Genomic DNA, 18417 nt, shown 5'->3' on the forward strand with positions numbered 1-18417 from the left:
AATTGGCCAAAGAAAAGAATATAAGAGATTTCACAATATTCAACACTAAAAGAAACATACATATCGCAACCCTCATCCCAAGTTTCAGGGATTTTTTGCAGATGAGAATGAGTGTAAAGGAGTCAGAGGCAAGGAATATCTAAAAGGAAATGTAATCTTTTGGACATAGGAGGTCAGCTGTACACGTGAACTCACGGGATTTCAACAGCATGAATAAAACCCACACAAGCCCAAGCCAGAGCAAATCTCAGTAAGTAGAGGGGAGCTGGATACATAGTCTGACACCTTGCTGTAGAACTATTGTCAATTTTTATGTATTGTAAGAGGGAGAGAGTTTTTCCCAAGAGCAGAGTTCCTGGAAAGTCAGCACCACTTTCCAGTAGAAGACCACATAGCCAAGAATATTTGAGATTTATTGAAGAGAAGATTGGGGAAGAGGGGTGAATATGATCCAAATACATATGATATTTTCAAAGAACTAATAAAATTAATAAAAAGAAAAGTCCCAGCTGAATCCATTCCAAAATGTTGGCATGCACAAATTAAGAGAATGTGTTTTATTTTGTTTTGCTGTATTGTTTGTTTAGTTTAGTTTTTCAGGCAGTGTGTCACTCTGTAGCCCAGACTGGCTGTGTCATACTCAGACTGACCTCAAACTCAGAATGATCCTCCTGCCTCAGCCTCTCAATTACTGGGATTACAGACTTGAGGCTCCAGCTACTAAGCTGAGTTTGATTGAGTTTGTAGATTGCAAGTGTTGAATCTGGAGTGTTTGCTTCATAACTTCAGATAAATATAACAGGTATGTATCTCCCTTTGTTCTAATTCACTGAGGATTATTTGTGCAATTTTAATTCAGCTTTCTGTTCTGGCCTTTTATAATGGTATGGCATGCTGGCTTTTATAGTACAGGGTAAATTAGTTTAAGGTAAAATTATTTATTTATATTCTCAGAAATGCCATGGAAGAAAGACATTTTTATTAATTATTGCCATGAAAAATAATGCAGAGAAATGGGACAGAGTGTTTCAAGCCTGTAACATAAGAGCTTGGAAGAGTGAACAAGAAAGACTGTCTTTACTTTGAGATCAGCCTGAGCTGTGCAGCAAAATGCTGTCTAAGTAAATAAATAAACAAATAAATAAGTTAAATTAATTAAATAAATTAAATAAATAAAGTGGGTAAATCTGCACTGTAGTATATTATGTACAATAAATACAGACCTAAGCTACAGTGAAGACTTGGGGAAGCAGAGCTTGTATATTTATTTGTCAGTCATATGCTTTAATGTTTTCTACAAAACTAGAAACTATGCCTCACAAATAGCCCTCCATTCTACTCAAATCAAATAAGGGAAGGAAAATTCTTCCTCCAAGGAAGACAGGTACCCAACAATATCTATGTTCTGAAGAATGCTTGCTTTCCATCCTGCCTGAAAGTGGTTCCTGTGCATGCTGTAGCAGTTGGAAGCTGGACAGTTCTCTTATGATTTCTTGGAAATCTGTGCTGCTTAGGTACAGTTTTGAATCCTGTAAGAAACTTGACTAGGGTCATTTATCATGATGAAACATACTCTTGTGTTTGTTATGTCTTTTCAATGATTTGGATATAATTTCAGAACAGGAAACCATGATTGGTTTCCCCAGAAATACTCAAATGTCATCAAGCTACCACCTAAAATACTGGTTAAACAACCTGTCATGCAGAGAACTTGAGAATGACTTCAGAATACTAATGTCAAAAAATGTGACTTTCTGTACTTGGTGTCTTCCAAGAAAATACTTTCGATACAATGAAATTCACTGTCAGCAATGTCCTGGGAGATGTAAAATCTTATACCTGAAAGAAATAGTACTTATATTTTAAAAATGTATCTCAGAGGCCTTTGAGATAGATCAGGATGTAATGGACCTTACTACCATGTCTGATGTAAGGAGTTCAAAACCAAGGGTCCACATGGCAGAAGGAGAGTGCCCACTCCCTCAAGTTTTGCTTTACTATCAGACATGAGCTACAATATGAGCATTATACACAACCATCTTACTCCCACCCTCCTGCACACACACACACACACACACACACACACACACACACACACACACACACACACACACACAAATTTCTAAAAATGTAATTTCAAGGGGTCTTTAAAAGTACACATCTCAAAATTACTTCACTTTTCTGGTTGCTTCAACATAATCTTTTTATGTTCAGTATTTTACATAATGTCAATAATGTTCTCAATGGAATATAGACCGGTAAGTGACAGTGAAGAAATTTTAAGACATAGATTATCCAAGCTATTCCCCTTTTATTCATTTCTGTAAAGGAAACAAATGTGGGTACCTATATCATATTTCCCTGTATGTAAGTGGAGAAGCAACCTCATTTAATAGTCTTCAGCTGAACAACAGCTGTTCCTGGTGTTTCTTGGTCATTCTTCTATCTTAAAATGGATAGCAATATAGTACGTTTCCACATCCTTTGATGTCAATGTAAGTAAAATTGGTTAAATGTCAGTCATTTACATGAAACTGATTAGTGCTATACTGCAGGTGTTGGCAAGAGAGAACACAATCTTTTTTAGTTCATAGTCTACCTAGGATAGCTGAGCATGAGTTTGTTTTGGTTAAGGCAAAAACAGGGAGAAAATTATCAGACTGAATCAGTCTGTTCAACTCTCTGATCTCAGTCTCTCACCACCACACAATGACACTAATCTTTCATAGATACTCTAAGGTTAACATCAATGTTTTCATTTTACTTAAACATTTTATTTTAAACATTTAATGTTCACCTTATACATCTGAAATACACATTTCTAAAGAGTCTCCCTTCATATCTATTTGCCAGTCTTTCTTTATAATTAGTGACTATGGTTAGAATTAAATGATATACAGTATGTGTTTTGAGTAAGTGAAAATGCCAAGAAGCCTATACTAAAAGATGAGCTTACCCATAATCCCCTTTATTGATGTGCTCAATCAACTCTGGGTGAACAAGGCACACATGCTGGGAACAATTCCATTGACGTCCTGAGCATGTACTATAAAGACAAAAAAAATTACAAAAGTCCTTTGACCTTTACAGAGTATGTTTCCAGAATAGTAACAAGAATGGTGTATTGTTAAGTAAGTCGTGGAACAAATTTCTTGATTAATTTTAGCCACGTGGCTGTTTGATTGTTGGAGAAAATAAATCATAAAACTGCATTAGGTGCTAGTCAATGAGCTCTTATCCTCTGAAGTAAATACATATGACATGACCCCACATTCAATGACATTTAAAAGCAAATTAAAATATAGATTCAATATGCTTATACATGAAATTTTTCTGCAGGCTAATCCAATTTAAGCAGCATCTTTTCATGAGTACTTACTGTGTTCAAAAAAGCATGGTTTGTTAACGGTCTATCAAAACATTCATAATTTACAGTATGCTTAATGAGCACTTGATATATGGAGAAGGCTTACTATAAAAACATCAAATTAAATACATACATAATTACAGTTCCAAAATTGTTTTCATGTTTCTGAAAATTTATGTCTTATGGAATGCGATTTTTTTACCTAGATGCATTTAAATGTATGTTTTAATCAGAAGATTTCCTCATTCCAGAAGAAAAACACAGACAATAGAGGTCCATTCTGTGTCACTTAGATTACTTACCAGGAGTTGCAGTTTTCCTTAACTACTGATCCTTCTTCATAATGTTGGCTATTTCTGGAGCAACCTGATGACAGCACATGTAAACAAATGAAAATTCTGAACTGAATAAACCATATTCATATGACAAGTCATCTACGATTGTCATTGGTTGATAGAATGTGGCAAACTACTTAGTGCCAATCTGATAGCAGTCTTCATCTGGTTTGTGCTATAAGAGATTATGAGAACCAGAGGCTGTGAATAAAAAATAACAGTACCATCAGACATGACAGGACTGGTACACAAATGAATTCACAGACATCATGGCAGCACACAAAGACCTGCACAGACAGGGTCCCAGCACTGAAAGGAGAAAGGAGACCAGATTTCATCTCTAAACAGGAAGCTATTTGCAACTGATAGCCCCTTACAAAGGAAAATAAGTTTTCTATAATGATATGTGACTGGGTATATAAACAACACCTCAGGGCTGGCCCCATGATCAAGAGTAATTAGGCAACACAAAATGAACTCCATGTCGTTTTGTGTGTGAGATTTTTGTTTCATTTTGTTTTGTTTGGATATTTTCATATTATATTATTTGTTTGTTTTGATTTTCCATTTTGTGTGTTTTTTTTTAGAGGGAGAGATCAAAAGACACAGAAAAAGTTAGATGACTACAGAGGTAGAGAGGATGGGACAGGAGTTGGGACATGAGAAAGATATATATCAAAATATATTATGTGAAAAATATTTAAGCAAAATAAAACAAATAAGAAAAAGAGATCCAAATATTAACTGAAATTTATTTTTAACTGGTTTATAAAATTATGTAAATGTAAATTATCCAAAGAGAACAATGGTGAATTATGGTAATATGGAAAATTTTGGAAAAATGCTATGACATTAATATCCAGGTTATAAACTAAGTCAGTTTTTGTTTTTTTTTGTTGTGTTTTTGTTTGTTTGTTTGTTTGTTTTGGTTTTTTGAGACAGGGTTTCTCTGTGTAGCTTTGGAGCCTATCCTGGCACTCACTCTGGAGACCAGGCTGGCCTCAAACTCACAGAGATCTGCCTGCCTCTGCCTCCCGAGTGCTGGGATTAAAGGCGTGTGCCACCACACCGGGCAAACTAAGTCAGTTTTTAAAATATAATTTTAAGAAATTTAAAACCAATATTAAATTAACAATATGAACCCCTCTTTGTGCAATGGAACATTTTAAAACAAAAATATATATCTGATTTATAATACAATGGCTCCAAAATTAGCAATAGGGTCAACACATGTTCCATGGTCTCCAGACTAGTCCATGAAATGCTTGTCACAGTCACATGACAGCTTCTCAGTTCAAACCCTCTGGTTTAAAAGCATGAAAGCTGCCATTGATATTCTGTTTAATCAAATAATCTCCAAATAATCTCCAAATATCTGCATCTCTCCCCTCTTTTCCATGGACGTTTGGTGTTCCATAATCATTGACTGGACTCTCCTGACCAAATAAGAATTATGGTTTAATTTAAGTTGTAAGAGTTTGTTAGTAATAAGCCTGAACAATAGACCAAACAGTTTTTAATTAATAAAAGACTCTCTGTGTTTGTTTGGGACTGAATAGGTGCAGGGCAGGGTGGGACAGTGTGTTTAGGCAAGAAAGAGTTATCCAGAACTGAGCTCAAAGTGCTCCATATAGGAAAGATTTAAAAGAAACTGGAAATGAATGGCCTGTAAGGAAACAGGGAATTCAATAGAGGTTGAATCTAAAAGAAAAGAATTTCTTACAAGCAAAGTGGCTGGTACAATGGTTAGTTTTGTTTGTTTGTTTGTTTGTTGTTGCTATGTGATCTTGGAAGAGAAACCCTCAGTTGTGACAATATCTCCATCAGAATAGCCTGTAGGCAAGGCTGTGTGACAGTTTTAGATTAATGATTGACGTGGGAAGGTCCATAGTGCGCAGCACCATCAGTAGGCAGGTGGCATAAGAAAACAACCTGAAGAAGCAATGAGGAGCAATCCAGGAAGCAGCACTCCTCTGATGCTTCTGCTTTAGTTCCTGCCTCCAGGTTCAGCCTTGGATGTCTGCCATGACTACTACCCAGGATAGTGGTTCTTAAGTTGTCAGATGAAAAAAAAAAAAAAAAAAAAAAAAAAAAAAAAAAAAAAAAAAAAAAACCCTTTCCTCTCCAAGCTTATTTCGTCATGAGGTTTATCAATTTTTATCAAGTAATGGGAAACAAGCCAGTACAGACAGTCATGGACAGCATTACCCTAGATTAAGAGCAAGAAAGGAAAAATCTGGACTTTACATCCACTACTGTCAATGGCCACGTCAAGAAATGATCAGCAGAGTATCAAAGAGCAATCCTGTTGGAATAAGTTGATGCAGAACTTGAAAGAAAGAATGCAGTTTTTTCTTTAATTTATTTTGCCATTAAATGGACAAAGGGGAAAAATAGAGAATTTAAAAATAGCAGAGTCAAAGAAAGGTCTTTTTTTAAGTTTAACTGAGAGAGGTAGAGGTATGTTGTGTGCGTGGTGTGTTGTGTGTGTGTGTGTGTCAGAGAGAGAGAGAGAGAGACAGAGAGAGACAGAGAGAGAGAGAGAGAGAATTGTAATGCAAAAGAGGACTTGAGAAGACAATGGGATACAAGACTCCGAGGTCACAAGAGGGAATCAGTTCAACTGAAAAAAGGACCAGGAAGGAACTGGGATGAAGCAAATCCTATGCTGATGGAGCCATAAGAAAATTCTTTTTTTATAAAATGTATATGAAGTATCTCCAAGCAAGCTCACCAAATTCTTTATACATATCATACATGTATCAGTTTTGTCCAAAACACTGCATTAAATTAAAAATAAACCTAATGACTATTGAAATTAAAGGAGTCTTACAACTTTAACAGCTTTTAGAATTAGTCAAATATTTGAAGAGGGAAATAGTTGGTCTTGTTGCTTCGAGAAAGGATAATAATATGGTGCCTGTGATTTATTTTAAAATACTTCATCACTGTGTGTTATAAATATCTGTGCAGGCTGAAGCTGCACTGTAGGAAAGGGAGTCACTTGCTGTAATCAGGAATCTGCACCACAGGGGTGTGCACCAGCACGCATTCTAAGAGGCCAGACTTGAGGGTAGCTGCTCTAAATGCTTACATTATCCACCGTTTCAGCCACAGAATTAGCATAGTGAATACAAAAATGGGATTTCATTGGCAAAATCAGTGGCTTGTTAATAAGCACAGTGGATCTAAATAGTTTACATTGGTTAACAGTATTTGATTTAGTTGATGAGCTAAAATATTTCAATGTCACATTGTACCCCTAACCTCACAGTTCATATTCATCTATTATTCCTTAATAATAGATAAACTCTTCTGTATGTGCACTGTGGCACAGGCACAGCCACACACACACAAACACACACACATGAATGTAATGAAATGTTTAATAAATAAAGGGCAAATCATATACAATTGTGGATGTGGTACCCTCAGATTGATCTTTATCCTTCATACTGTGGCATCACTTAAGAAGATTTGCAATTTGACACCTACTCTAAGAGTAAAAGAACCTGTATAACAGTTCCTCCAGTATTTTTTGTTTGTTTGTTTGTTTGTTTTTGAGACAGGGTTTCTCTGTGGCTTTTGGAGGCTGTCCTATAACTAGCTCTTGTAGACCAGGCTGGTCTCGAACTCATAGAGATCTGCCTGCCTTTGCCTCTCGAGTGCTCAGATTAAAGGTGTGCACCACCACCGCCCGGCAGTAATGCTTTTACATGAAATAAACCCCTAATAGGACAAAGACTTGAAATTTTGAAATTTAACCCAGCTTGGAGAGGTTATGTGAATTTGCTTGTGTTTCTTTGCATATATATATATATATATATATATATATATATATATATATATATTATATATATTATATGCAAAGTCTATTTTTTAAGTCTATCACTGGTTTTCTGTATTTGAAATTTGAAATTCTCAAGTTACTAGATATTACCATCTGATGTGATGCTGTACATAAGGAAGGCATGGATGTAATTAATGTATGTTCTTCTTTCACCTTATATAAAATTGACATATTTATCTTTAATCCTTAAGATAATGTCAAATTTTAAATTCTTGGTTTAAACAGTTCTTGGGAAAGAAATAGAAGTGACCATGAAACTAGATCGTATGAAACTAATAAATTGCTGATGTAACATGTAGGAAACATAACATAGAGAAATGTATAAATATAGAAGAAAGTTGCTTTGTATATGAAAATTAATATAAATAATATACTATTTTCTTGTTTTAATTAATTTCACATAGTACCCTTTCCAACAAATTATTTCCCAAAGAAGACAAAAGGAAAAATTACCTTTCTCAAGAGCAATTATAGTCTAATGTGAATTTTTTTGCTACTAACTAAAATGAGTAATTGCTCCTATCCATAATGAATGGAATAAAAGCTATCGCAGGCACATAAATTGTAACCCTGAGCTGAAATCTTTGAAATATCCCCCCTCTCATGCAAAAATGAATGTTGAGGAGGTAGCAATTACTTTTCAGAATGGACTGTGTGTTTTAAATAAGAAAAGTCTGAGTATGTTCTAGTGTATCAACAGCACTTTAGCTGAGTCAGGCATTACAAGCTCACACCTGAAATCCTAGTAAGTAGGAGGGAGGTAAGGAGCAGGGAAGCCTGCTGTGAGTTTAAGGCCTGTATGGACTACACAGTGAGATACAGGCCAGTTTGGGTTACAAGACAAAAACCTTTCTCCTTTGTCAATGAAAAAGGACAGTGAATTATGACTTATTTTATAATACTGATATGCAAAATGAGCTTAGGCACACTTGCATCCCCGGTACTTAGGAAGCTGAGGCAAGAGAATTAATTGAGTCTAAGAATGAAAGCCTAGCTTGGGAAGCAAAGCAAGGCCCAATCTCAAAATAGGAGATAATTATATTTCATTGAAATTATGACTTAAATAAAAATGCAAGCATCTAGATAGGCATGCTTTTATATGATTCTTGTTGCCAATATTATTCCTTACTATTTGTGTCATACAAGAGAACCTTATGTTTTAGGGGGGCATATTTCCACACGGCAAAACCAAACCAAACTTAAGTTTTGGCATTTAGCCTCTTTTGAAAGTGTGGTCGTGTGACATAAACAAGAGCAGAGGTACTATTTTGAACTCCAGAATCTCTTCTTAAGATGTGAAGGCCCTGCCCTCGTTCTCCTTTTATATAGTGGAAAGTATATTTGACTGATGTAGCATAAGAAGTTGATCTGAACTACAAGCACATAGTCAAATGAAGAAGATGGAAGAGTGGCAAGCTAGATTGAACTTAGGCTCAAGAATCCAGGCAAAATATACTTATGCATTAAAGATATATACTTTGGGACTGGTGAGATGATTCTGCAGATGAAGGTAATTATTATTAAGCCCTATGACCTAAGTTAAATCTCCAAAAGCCACACAGTGGAAAGAGAAAACCAACTCCTGAAAATTGTCTTCTGACTTCTATACATGCACAGCGGCATAGGCACAGCCAAACAAACACACACACACACACACACACACACACACACACACACACACACACACACACGAATGTAATGAAATGTCTAAATAAATAAAAATATTTATAGTATGGTTTTCACAAAAAGTATTAAGCACTGCAGGATAATCTTCTTTCTGGATGGTGTTATAGTTATACTGTTGTCCATATATTCACCAGATTGTTACTCTTTCACAATGATTCTAGTTGTTTTACATGGTGAAATATTCTTACATAGATCATAAGTTTCTTAAGATGTGGGTCTTTATAATACTCCTGTATTAGCACACCATTGCTTACTGTAAGGAGAGATACACTAAAGGCTTAAAATTCCATCCGTAGCTTTTACCAAACTGTTACCTTGAAAAAAGATGTAAGAGTTACCTATTGAAAATGGGAAAATGACATTTTGCTATTTTACAAATACAGATTAATAACTACCTCATGCAGGAAAAGAAACATGCTTCTTAAAATGTGTTAATTCTTTAAAATTACATACAAAAAAGTCATAGGCAAGAAAGGAAAGCTTGGAGCGGAAGAAGTGGTCTTCCCCAAGGAAGAACAAACCAACTGGTTATCCAGTGCCACATGGTCAGCTGTGAAGTCATACACATACAAAAATATCGCATTTGGACTGAGAATCTTACATTATAATAATATTATAAGCAATATTTAGTAGGAGGGAAAAATTATGATAAAAGTGCACGATACATATTTATGATGCTAGAAGGGAGTAATTTAAATAAAAAATGAGTTTAGTGTGTTGAGACTAAGGCAGTTTTAAAGTATTATTATTTTATAAGATAGAATAGAATGGGATGATCTTCAATAAAGACAGGTAAAAGTTCAACTACTCTTTAAATTTTTAATAAACATACATAATAACCAAGTTTTTCTATAAATTTTGTTGCTATGGGTTATGACAAAAATCTTCTGATTGCATATCCTTAGATAAACCTTTACACATATAGATTCTAAAAACAAAAAACGAATGAAATATTAGTCATGCCTCTTTGTAACACAGGAAAATTGGATATAATAAGCCTGTCTAGAAACAAAGAATGATTTTTAAAGAGAAATGTTGCATGAGACTTCCTACCACAGACATTGCTACCACATCATCATGGAGAGAAAAGAAAAGGACATAACATGAAAGGGACATTCACAGACCCTTAAACATATGTTGTCTGAAATCAGCAGAAAGAAAATTGTCTTTCCCAGAAGGTAGTTTAAAAATTAATAATTCACATACATAAAGTCAGCCCGCATGGTTTATGATGGAACATAAAGATATATTGTATCCTAAGTGGACTTTAATTAACTCAATTCTCTCTGTCCAGAGTTGATACTGAAGAGAAATAACACATTTAACTTTGTAAAAGTTGTCTATGGGGCTAGACAGTCATGTATAGACAGGCAATACACAATATGAGATCTTGGACACTTATGTCCTTAGTGTAATACTCAGTTTCCCTACCCAACCTTTCTTTCCCTCTTGCCTAATTACCGATTTTGCACCATGCAATTTCTTACAAACTCATCAAGCACATACTACAGTGCCCCTGAAAATACTCAAATGCAGCCCAGCTCACTCATCCTCTAGATGATCCACTCATTTCTTATGGCTCAGTTCTAATGTCCTGGGTTCTAGCTGATTGAATACATTCCTGTCACAACTACTGCCCCCAAGTATCATTAGCTTTTCCAAGGTCCTCTAGGGTAAGACTATGTCTTTCAAAGTTCCTGTTTTTACACCACCTAAGCCTAATTATTGCAGGACATGTCCATGCTGTCTTGTTTCATCACCCTCCCATATTACTTCAAATGTGAAGTATACATAAATTGAGGAGAAAAGTTGAAAATTAAGATTGGGGCCTGATACTTATAAATTATCAAGAGAGCTTCAAGATGGCACCGACTGAGCTTGAAAGTCCTCTGAGAATGGGAAGCTCTTTGATTACCTCAGTTACATGTCTAAGACACTTCATACCTACTCTGAAGTAGCATCTTTTGATAACTTCTAGTAAAAAAAAAATTTGATCCCAAATACCCAACATATCCTAAATTGTCTGACATACAATAACTTATACTCACTTCTCAAACTGATCTCCTGTCGCTTATACTTCCCTCATCAGGACTCACTAGAATCAATGGCTTCCTTCCAGTTGATAAATAGTCTTGTACTATGTAATACTCTTGTGAGAACTGTCCTCTAATTCAGCTCCTTCTTTATCAGGTAGCAGCTTGAATGTTTTCTCTTACTGGTCCTCCAGTGAGACAGATGGCATACAACTTACTACATATTAATAGTCTCACAGCACCCAATTTGTGTGTGACTACATGTGCACGTGCATATTTTTGAGTGTGTGGAGGGGTGTATGGTGTGTGTAGATCAGAGGTTAACCTCAATGTCATCCTCAGGAGCCACCACCTTATTTTTGAGACAGGGTCTGTCATTGTTATAGAACAAGTACAGCAGACCAGCTGGCCACTGAAGCCCCAACATCTGCCTGCCCCTGCCTTTGCAGTCAATAAATCATAAACAAGTGCCACCATTCCTGCTTTTCTATGTGACTTCTGGATGTCAAGCGTGGGTCCTTGTGCTTGCAAGGCAAGTGCCTTAATTATTGAAGCTATTTTCTCAGTCTGTAGAAACACTCTTCTTCAAAAAACATATACTACTATTTAGATCTTATCTTAGGATTTTTTATTGCTGTGAAGAGACACCATGGCCACAGCAACTTTTATAAATAAAAATATTTTCTTGAGGTGCTCTCTTACGGTTACAGAAGTTCAGTTCATTATCATCAGGATGGCGAACATGGTGGCATGCAGGCAGATGTGGTGCTGGAGTGGAGAGTCCTATTTCTTGACTCAGATGCAACAGGAAGTCAAATTGTACACTGAGGGAACCTTGACAAAAAGAGATCTCAAAGCCCATCACCACGGTGACACACTTCCCCCAACAAGGTCACACCTTCTAATAGTGTCACTCTCTTTGGGGGCCGTTTTCTTTAAATCACCACACAGCTTCTCAGTAAATGTCCTAATTTTTTTCCTACTCCTCCAACTTGACTAATGTTTATAATAAGACTTTTCACATTGCCTGCCACAACAGGGATACTTAAAGAATTGTTGAAAGAAGACTAAACCTCTCAAACATAGTAGAGTATCTGCTACTTTGTAAAATTAGGTAAATATTTACTAATGTCTGATGGTAAAATTAAAGCCTGGACTAAATAGGAATTCTGTGGACAATTCTAAATAATAAGTATACATTCAAGGAAACATTTTTAAAATTTATAAACAGGATGAGTTTATTGATAATGAGAGCTGTCAATACCATCTCCATTTTGAAGTAGGATTTTTAAGTGCCTTCTAACTACAAGTTCCTAGACCCATTTATAATTGTGTGACTGAGCTCCAATTAACCAAAATTTCCTGATGAAGAGATTTGGTTCTATGAGATTTTCATCTAAGGAAGTATATAGGGTATACTTGTCCAGGAGGCTTTGTTGTAGCAACTTCCCAAAATAAGTATCTGTTCTCATATAATTGCATCTGTATAGCAAATATCACCATTCTACTTATCTTCTCAACACATCATCATTTCTATACTGTCTGGATCTTAGACTCTTACAAGGCTATTCTCTGTGACCCTCCTTTCTCTTTAATGATCTGTTTTTAGACAGGCTCCCATGCAGCCCAGGCTGTCCTCAATCTCACTATAGCCAAGGGGAACCTTGCCCATGTCATCATCCTTCCTCTTATTTCTAGAGTGCTGGGATAACAACTGTATACTACTATTTTCCAGCTTGTATGGTGCTGGGAATCAAACCTAATGCTCCATACATGCTAAGCAAGTATTCTACCAACTGAATCACATTTACTCCCTCTTTTCAGTGGTTTCAAAATTTCCAAAGTGATGAAATAAGACAAAAATATACTTAAAGAATTTATTATCCTTAGGCAGGGATAGTGCCTAGTTTTATTTTGTTTTAATGTCAATGCTAATACCATGTATATAAACCGTGCTGCAGGTTTATGAGCCTGACAAAACAGTAAGCAAAGTGTTACATGGGGAGGATGTTCAATGGTTCTAGATGATTGGATTTTTAAATTTCACCAGAATTCTCTAAGAAAACTATATTCCAACGCTTGAAAGCTGTGATAAGTGCATTATTGAAAGTTTGAAACAACACCTATGTTGTAAGAATGCTCAAAACAGAATGCAGAACCATACTTAATACACTCAGACCAGAACTTTCCCAATGGTGCCAGTATGGTACAGCACTGCATTTGAACCAAAGAAACTTAAAAATCCAACAAAATATGTGGAAATTATCATTTTCATTCCCCTGAAGAAAGCAGAATGGAGGAGAGGAGAGGAGAGGAGAGGAGAGGAGAGGAGAGGAGAGGAGAGGAGAGGAGAGGAGAGGAGAGGAGAGGAGAGGAGGAGAGGAGAGGAGAGGAGAGAGAGGAGAGGAGAGGAGAGGAGAGGAGAGGAGAGGAGAGGAGAGGAGAGGAGAGGAGAAGATAAAGCTGTCAGATCTGACAACTAGGGCAATATTCAAACACATTGCCAAAGCCTACCTTCTGGGTCTAAAGGCTGTTTGAGAGGCCATTCTTTCTCTTCCTGGCAAAATGACTTGTAATCAGGACAGCAATCAGGGTTTTCCCTTTCACAGAAGCTGTCACAGTAACACATTGCATTGGCTTCATAGAAATGAGTGACACAGGCATCGTCTCTGTCTTGACAACAGCCAAAGTGTCTACAGTATTGCCCATGGAAAATGGCCCTTTTGTGCCGAGTACCTTCGAAAATAGTGTGATTTCTGGTGAAATATGGCCCTGGGTCCACTTCTCTTGACGATAAAGAATGGGTCTCAGCACAGAGTTCTGCCGTCAGATAGGAGAAGATTAAAATCTTATATCCGTTCCACATTCTCTAGATGGAGGTTCGGCTTCCTCTTTCGGCTATCTCCGATTGCAGTCTTGGGCTTTTTTTTTTTTTTCTTGAAGCCTGATCTCTAATCATCAGGAAACCTCAGCCTGGACCTTGAGACTGATTCTTTCCTTGAGCCTTTTATAGTTAAACATTAATAAAACTTTTCAGTGTTTGCACAAGATAATACAAGTGTTAGGAATAGACTATTATAATTTATCTAAAGTCAAAAAATGTATATTTCATACAATGTCACAAAAATTTATATGATCATCAAAAACAATCTATCTAAAATCTTAAGTATAAATGATACGTGGAATATTGCTTGTCCCTTAAAAAAAAACCTAGATTTCTAAATCTAAGAAAACCCCTAATATATGCATGTGTGGAAATATGGCTATGAGAACACTGGGAATGTGCAGAAAATTCAAAAGTCAAAAATACAATTACTCATTTCACCTACTTGCATGATGACTAAATGCAAGCTCTCCCAATGTCACCTCCTAAGATCTGTCCCATTGACAGCAGCTCCTATGTATCAGACACTCACGCACTGGCTTCGTTTCCCATCTGCACCTCATTTACCTACCACAAGCATTTTAATTTTTAGACATGCCAAAGCCCTATTCAGCAAGAATGCTCCAAGGGTGACCTTACTTCTCCCCACCTGAGTCTCTATCCAGCATCAAGGAAAACTGTACATTCTGGGAAGCATTTGTAGCCATAAAAGTCAGGTCTGCCTGAAATGCAGCTGTGGGGGAGGGAGCTATAGGGGACACTCAGAGGTCAAGATGTCTAGTAGTCAGTGAAGCTATGTGTTTACAATGGGTCTTGCCAGGCTGTATTTATTCATTAACTACAGTAACTGCCCTTGGATGTGGGATAAATAACCAGCAGGTAATGATTCAGCAACAGTGGCTGAGTGGACTGTTGAAAAGAATCTTCCTTAGCAGTCAGAAAACTGGGATTCTGTCCCCAAGCAATTTGCTGGTTCTATAGCCTGGGGACCACCATTTATTTTTATATCACTCAATTATTTTCCTATAAAACAAGGGTTTTCTTCTCCATGGCTATTTCATAACTTAGACCCTTCATCTATATATTCCCTGACATTTATCCTATTCATTCCCTTCTTCATTATGTCATTTCCTTTAAGTAGTCAACTCTTAGGGTAAAAAGAAATGTAATTCTTTCAATATGTTGCAAAGATTCTTAACCACCTTGGGTATGACTACCCTATCTCCTGTCCAGTAGCTGATGATTCCAGCTTTTGCCTTGTACTAAGTAACCAAACTTCCCTACTATGAGGTCCTTGGTACTATCACTAGAACCCAATCACTCAGAACTCAGGACATGGAGGCTCTTGCATCAAGAGTTCAAGGCCATCCTGAACTACATAGTGAGTCTGGGACAGATGAGAACACGCCTCAAAAAATGGGGAGGGGACAAGTCCTACTTCTACCACAGAACAGAAATTTGGGATGAGGAATTAATAGGAATTAATCCTCTCAATGTTCCTCAACTTTTCACTTGCTAACTCTAAATCTTGGTATCTCTTAAGCATACCCATCTTATGCCCTTTGTGCATATACCCAAATACAGTCTTTGTATACATATCATACATACACACACACCTTGGTATGAGGCAGACAATCTGATAGTTTTATTTTCATGTTGAAGGACCTCCACATTGTTTCCCTCCATGTTGTTTGCGCTTCTACCAAAGTTTCTCTTTTCTCCATATCAACATGAATATTTGTTAATTTTTGCCCATATCCACATGAATACTTGCTAATTTTTTTTGTCCTTTTGATCATAGCCATCCTAACAAGTATGGCTTAAGCCACTGCCTTAGTTGGGATTTCTATTGCTGTGAAGAGACACCATGAACAAGGCAACTCTTACAAAGGAAACATTTGATTCTGGTGGCTCACTTATAGTTTCAGAGATTCAGTCCAGTATCATGATGTCCAGGAATACGGTTACAGGCAGGCAGATGTGGTACTGGAGAAATAGGGCAATATCCTGAGCATAGGAAATTTCAAAGCCTGCCTCCACAGTGACACACTTCCTCCAACAAGGCCATACCCACTCCAACAAAGTCACACCTTCTAAAAGTGCCACTCCCTATGAGATTATGGAAACCAATAATATTCAAACTGCCACATTCCACTCCCAGGTCCCCAAAGGCTTTTAGTCATATCATAATGCAAAATGCATTTAGTCCAATTCAAAAGTCCCCATAGCCTACAGTTCAACAATGTTTAAAAGTCCAAAGTTCAAAGACTCTTTGAGATTCATGCAATCTCTGAACTGTAATCCTCTATAAAAACTAAAATCAAAACACAGATCACATACTTCCAAAGTATAAAATGGCACAATATTATATATATTACCATTCTAAAACATAGGGAAGGAAGCACGGTGAGGAAATAATTGATCAAAGCAAGACTAAAAATCAGCTGGGCAAATTCCAAACTCTGCATCTTCATGTCTCATGTTGAAACGTAATATGGGAAATTACCAATATGGAGCCAAGTAAAAATACAAGTGAGTTCAATAGAGAAAAGCCTTACTTACAGAGTGACCTAGCCAGACAGCAGGGCAGCAGTAAGTACAGCAAGTAGAAGATGAAAGTGAAAGCAAGGCCATCACGTGAACATCCCTCACTGTTAAACTTTCCCTACGTCACTCTGACCACACACTCACAGGCGTGGCTACAGCATCCCCTACAATTCCCCTTTTAGCTTAAAAGAGAATTAAAACTTAACAGTGTAAAGTATCCAAAATTAACAATCATAAGGGTGAAGTATAAGAACATACAGCAATCTGCTTATGTCACATCCTAACTATGTCTATTTTAACTAAACCCTAAAGTCATCTGAAAGAGGTGAACAAGCCTGAACACCTCCTTCCAATCCCAACCATAAACAATAGGAAGCTATCCCTAACTAGGTATATACACTATCCTAAGTGACAACAATGGGGGGAAAGGGTCATAGCATCTTCCAAGTTCCTTACTGCTGAAATGGGACAGCAATAGCCTTCTGGTGTCCTGTAGGAAGAAAATGTTAGTATAGTGAAAGTCATGAATGGATTGTATCCAGTCCACATTAGATGGGATTCACTTCATTGAAGATGTCTCTTGAAATCTTCAACTTGATTGAAGTCAGTACCCAAAGCTCTGGCAAGAATGTCAGTTGAAATGGAGCAAGTTGGATCCAGTGCAGTCAAGGAGGTGTGGCCCATTTTCTTTCTAGGGCATCTATGGATTGCTGTCAGGCAGGTCTTCATTAGCTGTGTGAGACTCCAACACAAATATTAGCAGAAAAATGTTTGCTTGTGTAAGTATGCATACTGGAAAAGGCAACCATGGGAGAATAACGAGTATGACAGGATGTACACCTTGAAAGAAAGAGCCAAGAAAAGACAAAGACAGTCCCCAAATTCTTCTCTTATTCTGTATTACATCAATTGGCTTCTTGATAAAATACATAAACTCTAAAGTTTAGTTAAACAACGTGCTTGGATTTTAGAGGAGGAAAACCAAATCCACGTCTAAATCCAGCATTGGTTTAATTGCATAGGGACTAGGAAATAAAGAGAAATAGAGTTCTCCAAGAGATAGCTGTAAACTGTAAAGTTTACTATATGGCACGTTCGTTTTGTTTGATGGTTATAGCTACTTTCTCTTCTTAAGTATCTACCCATGTAGTATCCTTTGTCTTATGGAGATGAGTTTTCCTGTGAAGATAAAAGCAAAACACTTCCCTTTCCTTTGGGGGGTTTCTATTTAGTTTATGAGATATACCTTAGTAGAATACCTGTCATTTCTCCTCGTCGAGATGTTTTTCCTTTTCAACTCAAATCTTGATCAACTTTGATGGTATCCAAAGTTTTTCTTCTCCTGTGGAAACCAATGCAAAACCCCTACCCCATCTTAACACATGTCCTGGTATCCATATAGAGGTTAGTACATCTTTGAATTATACTGGCTGATTCAATTCAGCAGTTTTTTCCGTTGTCCAGTGTCATTCTGCAGCTGTTTGTCCTTTCTCATTGGCATTAAGAAAGTTTAGTGTTAATAAAGCATTATGCAACCTATGTTTGGGGGGTTTAGTCTTCCACGCATCTCCTTTAGTGTCCTATTAGATCTCTCAACCACTGCTAGACCCGTAGGATTGTGTGATATACCAGTGACATGCTTTATGTTATAATATTTGAAAAACTATTCCAATTTTGTGGAGACATATGCCGGAGCATTGTCAGTTTTTATTTGT

At 36.8% G+C, this 18417-nt stretch overlaps 1 protein-coding gene across 1 annotated transcript in view; it reads right to left on the reverse strand.

The window, feature by feature from the left end:
- Positions 1-14186, reverse strand: part of Tinag (tubulointerstitial nephritis antigen) — a 77726-nt gene extending 63540 nt beyond the window's left edge. Inside the window, exons 1-3 of the mRNA XM_035444487.1 lie at positions 13786-14186; positions 3670-3733; positions 2957-3046 (exon numbers count right to left, since the gene is read on the reverse strand). Of these exons, the coding sequence (XP_035300378.1) occupies positions 2957-3046; positions 3670-3733; positions 13786-14137 (506 nt within the window). The 5' untranslated portion in view covers positions 14138-14186. The remainder of the gene's footprint in view (positions 1-2956; positions 3047-3669; positions 3734-13785) is intronic.
- Between the last annotated feature and the right edge of the window lie 4231 nt (positions 14187-18417).

This window comes from Cricetulus griseus, chromosome 4 (genome assembly GCF_003668045.3).
Source record: "Cricetulus griseus strain 17A/GY chromosome 4, alternate assembly CriGri-PICRH-1.0, whole genome shotgun sequence".
Classification (NCBI taxonomy): Eukaryota; Metazoa; Chordata; class Mammalia; order Rodentia; family Cricetidae; genus Cricetulus; species Cricetulus griseus.